General features: G+C 45.7%; 1 protein-coding gene across 1 annotated transcript; it reads right to left on the bottom strand.

Annotated features, from left to right (window-relative positions):
- Positions 1 to 5,026: 5,026 nt before the first annotated feature.
- RBM43 (RNA binding motif protein 43) lies at positions 5,027 to 9,870 on the bottom strand. The gene is made up of 4 exons (XM_063342443.1): positions 9,769 to 9,870; positions 7,446 to 7,644; positions 6,842 to 6,936; positions 5,027 to 6,760 (listed from the first exon to the last, which is right to left on the bottom strand). The coding sequence occupies exons 1-4, from the start codon at positions 9,769 to 9,771 to the stop codon at positions 6,017 to 6,019; spliced, it is 1,041 nt and encodes a 346-aa protein (XP_063198513.1). The 5' UTR covers positions 9,772 to 9,870; the 3' UTR covers positions 5,027 to 6,016.
- Between the last annotated feature and the right edge of the window lie 8 nt (positions 9,871 to 9,878).

Here is a 9,878-nt window from a genome sequence, read left to right as displayed (position 1 = left end):
GCACTCAGACAATGGTAAAAATGGTGAGTTTCTGCAAATTAAGGACCCATATGCAAGCCAGGCAGGACACGTCTATTTGCAACACCGACATGTTGCTTTTATTACAATGCTAGGAAAGACTTGCCAGAATCCATGCCAAAGTGGATGGATTTTGTTGTTTGGTTTTTTTTAATTTTATTTTGTTTTGTTTTTTAAAGTGTGTCTGGACTGAAAGTGAAACCCCTGGATATGCACCACCACCGCCCACTGACTTCAGTGCCAGGTGATTCTTATGTGCAGGAAGGGTTAAATTCCCGAGTGCAGCGGTGGCCTTGAGCTGGTGTTTCTCCTCCAAGGCCCTTGTACTTGGTGGGATCTGGAGGAGACCAGGAGCCCCACAGCAGTGCAGGTAAGCTGGAATCCAAGCGCAGCTTTCCACGGCAGGTCCTCACCTCTGGGGGATGGGGGTCAGCGGGGAGCATCACCCCCAGAGAGCAGAACTGCTGGCTTTCACCTGCTCTTCTTTCTGGTCACTCCCTTTGTCTCAGAGCAGTGGTAATGGGGTGGTCACCCCCCACAGGTGAGCACTGAGGTGATCTGCCCTCCATGGTGTGACGTTGTGCTCACCTGGTTCAGGGCTCTGCGGGCTGAAGTAATGATGTTTAACAAGGGATTAACTGCAGCAGCGCTAGGGCTTCTGGTCATCGAATCCATCCGTAATATCAGTGTGAAACCAGTGAAGTGCCCCATTTCCTTACCCATTTTTATATAACCTTGAAAGAAGGGGATGTAAGAGCACCTCCTGAGTGATGAAGTACTGGAAGAGACCGCTCCCAACATCTGCTCCAGGCAAACGTGACCTGAGCTCCACTTCCACCAGCTAAAGGACAGAGCAGGACCTGCTTCTAGCACCTCCTCCTTCCCCGGCTGCCGTTGGGCAGGACCCCAGCGGAGACTTTGGGATTTCAGCTCCAAAGCATCTGGCTCCCTCTTGTGCTCCCTGTTGTTTATGGCAGGAGAAGTCGATGGGACAAAGTCCAGCTGGTGGAACCCTGTAGGGAAGGTGGCCCCTGCTCATGTCCTCATGTCCAGCCCAAGAAGTAAATCCCATCAGCAGCTGTTAGTCAGGATCTGACCTGATATGGACCATCTCCGTGTTCTGGCACCCTTGAGCTTGCCAGGAAATATCAAGCTGTTCCTGGAGCACAGCTACGGAATAGGGTGTGCAGCTCCATATGCACTATGCACAGCCTGCTGCTTATAGCTTGATCGGGGATGAGTTGTGACTGTCAGCCATGGCTTCCACCTTGGAGAAAATCCCCCCTTCTTCTGCGCGATTCGGTCCCAGCGACAGCACTGCCGTCTGTACGTACCGCGCTCGGCATGCCATGTGTTCCCTCCTCCCTGGTGTCAGGGATCTAAGGAGTATGTAACGATTTCACCTGTACAAAGATAACAGAACTTTGTTTTTTCCAGTATTTTATACAGCTTTTTTTGGCGGGGTAAAGTACTCTGTGTAGCAGGTCCTGATCCATACTGCTCCTGCCACAAAGGTGGTAGCAGTAACAAGTGGGGAAATCCACCTGAAAAATGGCTTTAATGCAATGCTCCAGCAGCAGTGGCCGCTGCCATTAGAGGTAGTATTTCTTCTTAACAGAGTTACTTTTAGGAGGTTTCTTTAAAGGCCATTAATGGGTGTCAGGAGACAAAGGAAAGCTGTGTTAGGCGAAGGAGAAAAAGGGACTTGTTTTCCAGCAGATGTTCTGCAACTTTATAGCTAAGGAAAAAGTAAGTACAACCAGACCAGGTTCTGTCAGTTCCGAATTGTTGTGCAGTTTGACTCATTTTTTCTGTTTTGTTGTGGTTTTTTTTTAAAATAATAATTAAAATTAATTATGAATCATTCTTTTTCTCTTAGACAAATCGTCTGTTTATCTTCAGCAGCCTGCTGCAGGCATCAGGGAAGACTCCCATCCTCTAATGGTAGGTGAAAATGGTAAAGCACCTACATGTGATTTCACTATGCTCTTAGTTTAAAAGAGGGATGGAAAAGGTCCTTTCATCAGTAACTGCAGCAGATTGAAAGGCAGAAGCCCAAAGGACAAGAAATTAGTTATTTTAAGTTAAATTGGACAGAAGCCACGTATCCTGTAAACACCCACACGCCACACAATGCGAGGGAAGAAGTCACCGCAGAAATGTTGTGCAATGGAGAAGGAATTTCCCCCGCGTGAGCTCGGCCCTGCTCTACAGCTGCTTTTCTCTTGCACAAGACGCGCGACAAAACAGGACCGTGTGTGTTTGTTTATGGAAGCCTCCCGAGAGCCGAAGCGGAGCCAAGCGAAGACCCTCGGTTCCTCCAGATACACAGACGGCCGAACTCATCTCCTCTCAGCCCCATCCCACCCCCGCGGGCTGCAGGTACCGACTCACCCACCACCCCACGCTCGCCCTCCGTCCTCGGCTGACGGCTCATGGCTGTTTTCATCTGTGTTTTATGGTTCTGAGTCTCCAGCGTGGCCAGATGAAGATGTAAGCGTAAAAATTGTCTTAAAGAATGAATCATTTGCTCATAATGCTGTTTATTTTTCCTGTGCATCATTCTGTTGTTTTTCTGTTTGTTTGTTTTAATAAAAGATACGGCTTCCAAAAGTAGCAAGAAAATGTCGCTCTGGCATCGCAGTCTTTCAGGAGACCTGCCAGGTCTTTTGTAGGATGTGCTTTTTTTAAGAAATGCCCAGAGAGAGTCTCAATGCAACTCGAAGGTGGCAGAAGCAGTTTGGATGACAATTAAACCCATGGGAAGGGCTTTTCTTCGTACTGGAACAACCTCCTTCCTGCAGGAATCAAACTAACCTTTAACATTTCATAGTTGCACAGGTACAATGGGGAGTACAGGAGGTTTTGTCCCCCCTTTGCCTCACCAGAGCAGCACTTTGTGCCAGTGATGGCGAAAGGACTTCAGTAAGCCTTTCCTCCTCCATCCCCTCTGGTCAACAAGGAGATTGCTTTTGCCTCCAAAATATACAATATTTTCCTGATAAGGGATGTCAAATTGTTTCTTGAATCCTCAGGCTGTCAGGCGACAGAGAATGGTGCTTACCCCACTGGCCGTCGTGGGGGACAACCAGGAACTGGGCTCAGGTTCTGCTGCTATTTTTGACTTTTAAATTTTTTTTTTTATTTTTTAGGCTTTGTCAGTAGGAGTTGCGCCTGAAGTCAAAATTAGGCTTTGTATTTTTACAACGTGAACTGTTATGTATTCCCTTCTGGTGAAGGGCAGCAAGCGTCGGCACAGCAATAAGGACAAATATTTTGTTGAGGTCCCACGAGCAAGTTCTCTATTCAAAATTAAAAGCACAAACCCAACACTGAGAATACTGAGTCAGCGCCACTAGTTTAGATCTAGGAAAAACATCCAATACCGTCTCCCGGATATTTTCCAATATACACAAATACTAAATGCCTTTGTCAAGTGGAGTTTAATAGATACAGCAGTGCTTTGCTTGCCATAAAAATAACTGTGAGAATAAGAGCTGGCAAGTCTCTTACTGGACCTAAGACCAATTTGTTTTGTTGTATTTGTTTAAGTATTCATGGTAATGACAAAATTGGACTTTCATTTTTTCCTAAGCATCTATTGTTTTCTGTGATACCAGCATCATGAAGGAAGGAACAAATGCCTGTTTTGCTTATGATGTTATTCTCCTGAAGCGCTGTTTATGTTTTACAGCAAATGCTGGTCTATCCTGGTGGACCACAGCTTTTTTTTTTTGCTGCTGCTGGGGTTAAATCTGAGAGTAGCTCCATCAGTCAGAGGCCATAAGTGGCACAGCCTCTCTACTATCACTAGGAAAGACCCTGCCCTTGTACAGACACAAGGAACCATCAGAGGTGACAAAGGTGGCATGTTCCTGGCCAAGGCTGCTGCAAATCCAACGTGAAAAAACAGCCCATAAAGCCTGGAGCATAACAACAGCTACTATTTGCTCATCTAGCCCGGATCCAGATCCCTATTTAGTAGGCATTCCATAAACACAAACCAACCAACGCAACGTTCTTTTTTGTCTAAAGAAATGACATTCTTAGTATGAGACCACAGACAGCAGATGGGAGAGCACCAGGAAACAATGAAACAACACTGGCTGGGGGCGAGAAACAGCCCCAGCACTCGGCAGCCGAGCGCTGCCAAGGACGTGGTGGCAAAGGGGCGTTCAGCAACTGAATCAGAAGAGCTGCCGCAACTGAACCAGGATTCAACAACGAAATTTTATCCAACTGTGATGTTTTCAAGATTTTCAGGTTTTGACTGAAAAGCATTCAGCGAAAACCACGTGCTTGCCAGGCAACGAGACCTGAGTGACACCTGTACCACTGCTGCAAGCTCTTCTGTGGTCAAAACTGACTCAAAAAGTGACACTCAGCCAGTAGTAACCAGTCAGGATTCAAACTGACACCAGTGCCGCTGGTTTACCAGCCTAGCCCTAAACATTTATTGCCATGAACAGGAAATACTAATGCTATGAATCGGAAAGAAATGGGGCTCTTCAGGAAAGACAAGGGAAGACCAATCCGGACACTAGTGAAGAGCACTAATTTCATTAAAGGATTATCCTTCGTAGAGGACTTTCTCTTTTACAAGATTGAAAAACTTCCCATCTTTGCTTAAGCTCTGTGGGGAGCACCCAAAAGAGCCCAGCGCTGGAGGGAAGCACAAGAGGGGCTCTTCCAGGGCCTGACTCTGGGCACCCACCTGCAGCCCCATCTCCGACACCCTTGGTGAACCGACGAGCTGCAGGGGAACTTGGAAGAGATTAATTCTTTAAATACTACTCCCCTCACTTCCAATTCAGCAAAGTGCTTAAGATCATCATCTTCCCATTTTGACAGTGTATTTTAATACAGAGCACTGGCACTGGTTTAACAATTTTATCTTTCACTGGCATAATTGCAATGGATAATCAGTCCTGAAAAGAAAACGCCTAAAGCATTTCTTGGGCTTTAGGTTTGGGCTTCTAACCAAAAGAACACGGACACAATATTTTGTATAACTAATTTCTTTAATGGCATAAAAAAATAAAACTTTTCCTGCACATAAGACAAAAGAGCTGGTGCTCTCAATGTTTCGACAAAGTATCCTGAACACATAAAGTAAGTTATCTTCTAAATCAGTTTTATAAAAAGCCTAAATTAGGATGGCAATTTAGACCCTTGTAATAGATATATAAACAGACTTGCATAAACTGAATCTGATTCAAAAGTCTAAATGTCCCAAGATTTTCCCATCAAAACTTTGGATATACTTTCATGTCTAAATAACATGCTGTCATGGGATGCTGCAAATGCTGTTACAGCTGCAAAAAACCCCATAACAGCTCTTATGAAAACAAATACACTTATTTTCTACTGTCAAGAACTTCCAATGCCATCTTCTAAGGTCTTTCTCAGGACATGACAAGCCTGTAAATTTAATAAAACATTCCATCCCCTCAAGTGTCAAAGCTCTATCTTCTTCATGCATCCCAATGACGAGAACTTCCTTCTGCCGATTAAAGGCAACAGAAAAAGGCTCCTATTCCTGTCTCCCAGCACAAAGAAACACAACTCAACTTCAACGCAGTATGTCATATCAGATTGGCTCGCCCAGCTTTGTCAGTCTGAATTCTTATGCTAATGAGAACTATTAAAAAAAAATCCTCTTTTCTTATCATATGCTCGCTGACAGCAAGATGAAATGAGTGCGTGTGTGCCCAGAACGCAGCTAACAAAAGGAAAAAGGTGGCTATATCCGGACAGAGGAGGCCTAACTTCTTCAGTCTCTAAGCTCACGAGAGATACAGAGATCATTTGTTTCCTGTTCTGAAGTTAATTCCGAATTTCAGGGGAATGGGCTTGTTCACCCTCGTATGCAGACTTCCCCTTCCCAGCCCGTGAGTGGGAGGAATGTGACAGATCTGCAGGGACACAGAGGTGCACAGGTTGCACCAGTACGGTCTGTGTGAGAAGCACAATGTTAAAAAGCACGAACACTAACTTCCTACCTAGTTTGAAGCAGGCTCTGAATCTTATTGCTCACTTCCTTTATAAATTCAAAAATCTCAGAAGAATTACCTACAACATCAACGTGAGTATCGTAAAGACTGATCAAAACATGAGGGTAATGGGGTTTTAGACTTTCACACACCTGTTTATATCTCCGCTTTTCATCTGCAGTTTGTTCCTCAAAGTAAATCCTTTCTTTACGTAAAGCATTATGGAGTTTGAGAGACCGGTTTTCAATTTTCTCTTTGACTCTTAGTACCTGTTCAGCATCAGCCCTACTTCCAGCTTTCTCAATATACACTGTAGTTATATCACCATCAGTAATGTTCGAAATTACAACATCATCATTTACTAGGAATGTCCTGGGATAAAAGTACTTCATGTAGTGATATGTATCTGTGTCAAGGACAACCACTTGTTTTTCCCAATCCGCATCATAAATGAAATTACTTGTCTCTGTGGTAAGTCTGTGTTGCTGTAGCCTCCTCCTTGGTCTCTGATGGGGCTTACTTTCTTCTCCTTTGTCCTTCTCTGAAAGGGATTTTGCTTTTAGTAAGAGAGAGTCTCTTAGCAATTTGATTGCTGGAAATGGCCCTTGAACAGAAATATGCCCATTGGATTGCAAAGGACCAAAGCTCAAAGCTGTGCTCTTCTTTTTAAGTTCTTGTATCAGATCTTCTAAAACAAATTGATCTTTGAAAATAGACATATTGAGGATAGACGTGACTGAGCTGAAGACCTAGAATTTTGAATTGCAGAAGTTACGTAATGGTTAACATAGCAATGGAAGTACAACTAGGTAAATTCTGAATGCGCTTACGTGTTCACAGTAACGGGTTACTTTCAGCGGATAGTATCTGGACAACCTCTTGTCTTCTAGTCGATGGTCATCCTTCTTTAGAACACTCTCTACAACTAAAGAGAAAGCCAGATTCACTTGTTGCACAGTAAGACAATGTGCCATTGCTAGTCTGATGGCAGAACACTGCACAGGTGGTTTTCTCTTCATGTTTTCCCTAACAATTTCCATACATGCACGCAGGCAATTCAATATTCTCGCCTAATATTTTATGTATTAGTCAAAATTGTGGAGAGAGAGACAGAAGCCTGTCTTCTTAGAACACTAATTGGCAGAGATTTATTCTCAAAGCCCTGACTACAAAAATCATATCTATTATGCATGATACAAACTTATCCCTAAAAACAAACATAACAAACGCTTTGCACAAAACCTGTTCAGAGTCATGTCTTCACTGAACAGAAATAAAAACCTAAAGCTTTGACTGACTAAAAGAGAGGTATTAGTCTCCTGGTTCTATAAAATCCTAGTACCAGTAAACTATTTGAAATTATTTGGTTTAGAGCTAACAACCTAGGGCTAATTCTTTGGGAGACGGCTACATTTCATGTATTAATCTAAATACCTTCTTGATCTTCAAAAGTTACATATGCAACTCCTTTTTCCATTGTTGGATACAGTACTTCTTCCACATCTCCCCCGTTATTCTTGGACATTTGGAAGTGAATCACCAGTATGTCAGTCATGACATCATCGTGCAGAAGGCCATCTGGAACACCAGTGATGACAACCGTCCTTGCTGATTTAGCAGCTTGTCCTGTTGCCTGGGCACAGAGACATGGCACAATGTAAACGCGGGGAGTACCGGTGAGCTCCCGTAGAGGTTACTCTGATTCACCCAGATCGCTGAAGTGACTCCTCTTCCCTTTGCACAGTGAACGCGCACATTTAGTGGGTAATGAAGAAGACTGCTGAATCAGATGTCAGCGAATGCCAGGCTCCCTCAGGCACCTTTCCATTAGGCTGCAGTAAAAAATGGCCTGGCTCTTAGGTGTAATTTACACCCTCTCAGTATCTTCTTAACGCAGTAAAAATTACAACTAAATTTAACAGCTTCTCAAATGAAAGGTCCAGTGTCACACTGATAAGGTTGTTTTCTCTGATTCTAATATCCAAAATTTGAAGAGAAGGAAAAATTGTAATTGCATATACTGTTCGGTAAGGATTGTCTGTTCAGAGTAGAAGGGTCAGATTCAGACTGTCCTTACTTGTTAAATTGATGAGAGCTGGGATCTGGGGTTGTGCTCTGACTCATCTCTCTCCACTTACTGAATGGATAACCTTGTTAAATTGGAAGAACATAATCCCAGTCATTTGAGACTCGCAGTGCGTATAACAACTAACTACACACATGATTCTCATCAGAGACAAACCTCCCAATGCTGCAAACATGAAATCCATCCTAAATAGGCTTTGCATCCATGTCTTGTTAAGAAAAGCATATTTTCTCTCCATTCTTATTACACAGACATAAACAGTAACATTTCACTGGGACTATCACAGCAAAATTACTGTAAATGGTGGAACACTGAGTACATTTTGTAACAGTTCATTGACGTTTTGGAAGAAAAAAAATAATTTGGTCTGTCTGCCTGGCAGCGTTCACGGGAATGAACTATCAGTAACTTCACAGCGACTGTACTCAAGGCCAGTCATTCCATCTACTTTCTTTAGACTTCTCTCACAAAGTTTCTCCTGGACCTGGGCTGCATAAAACGTTAGGGCCAGCAGAGCAGTTATAAAGCCTGCAGAACGTGCCGCCAGGGGCAAATGCTTCATCAACCTGCCTCCAAAGCCTTACAGACCACCACCGCAGTGTTTCTGAAGGGACCGAGGGGACGTTCAATTCAACTGTGCCACCATGCAAGCTTTTAATTCATAAAAGCATTCATCACCCATCAAATTTAAAAAGCCAGGAGGTTTAACTGTATTAGGCAATTATGTTGGTGGCGACGCTTGTGCGAAAGCAAGTTTCTGCACTAATGAGACAACATGAAGAGAATATAAACAGGGTGCTCCCGAGACTGCCAGAGCTTTATGCAGGATTTTCTCAGGCTTCGCGCAGCCGACGCAGCCCCTGCACGAGTGGGAGCACTCTGCTGCCAGACAGCATCTCGCACCTTGCCAGCTGGTATTTTGGAAGAACACTCATGCCTACTATTGGGGTTAGAAAAAAAAACAACGAAAAACCAACAAAAAAAAAAAAACCAAAAAGACACAGTTTGTTTGTGCTGAATCACTTCTGAGACATGTCTGTGTTAGTCGCCAGACGGGGCAGAGGTGCCATGCGGACACAGGCAGGCAGAGGGGAGAGGAGCACTGCAATGCCGGGCCCTGGCGACTATTTGCCCTTTCCTGGCAAGTCTGCTACACGGGTCAAGGCTGGCAAGTGATCGGATGTGAAGACTTACCCATAGGCCTCATCGGTTATCACTATTATTAAAAAACTGAAGTATTAATGTTAGTGAGAGGGAAATCAGAGCCGCTGCTACCCCCACAGGAGGGCCAGGACAGCAGGCCGCGGCTGCCTGGGAACGCAGCGGTTCTTCCGTGCGGGAACCGAGCGAGGGGCGGACGCGACTCGCTGCTTTCCCTCATGGCGCCGTTACTTTTAACCCCCCGAAGCTTTTCACCAGCGGTGCAGCAGACGGCCCCTCCTTCCACCCCGCTGCGAGGGCGCTCCGGAGGGACGAGAGGGCCGGCAGGAAGCCCCGGGCTCTCCCCCGCCCTCAGCACCCCCGAAACCTCCCGCCGGGAACCGGCCCGGCCCGTCCCGTCCCGTCCCCTCTGACGGCCGCCGCCGCCTCCCGCCGCCGCGGCGCTCCCCTCACGGCCCCGCCGCTCCCCTCACGGCTCTGCCCGCCTGCCCGCCCGCCACCGGCACTTGCCATGGCCGCCGCTCCGCTGAGGTGAGGCTTCCACCGGCGTCCGGGGCGACGGGCGGCCGCCTCCCTTCGCGGGGAGGAGCTGGAGGGCTCGGCGGGCCCCGCCCGGCGGG

This window comes from Chroicocephalus ridibundus, chromosome 7 (assembly GCF_963924245.1).
Source record: "Chroicocephalus ridibundus chromosome 7, bChrRid1.1, whole genome shotgun sequence".
In the NCBI taxonomy this organism is placed as follows: domain Eukaryota; kingdom Metazoa; phylum Chordata; class Aves; order Charadriiformes; family Laridae; genus Chroicocephalus; species Chroicocephalus ridibundus.
This window is presented reverse-complemented; position numbering and strand designations above follow the sequence as displayed.

What these genes read in the sequence shown, in the direction of transcription:
- RBM43 (XM_063342443.1), bottom strand. An exon ending in AACTTTTGAAGATCAAGAAG is followed by an intron (nt 6,937 to 7,445) that starts GTATTTAGATTA and finishes CTTTCTCTTTAG; the next exon opens with TTGTAGAGAGTGTTCTAAAG. An exon ending in TAACCCGTTACTGTGAACAC is followed by an intron (nt 6,761 to 6,841) that starts GTAAGCGCATTC and finishes TCAAAATTCTAG; the next exon opens with GTCTTCAGCTCAGTCACGTC.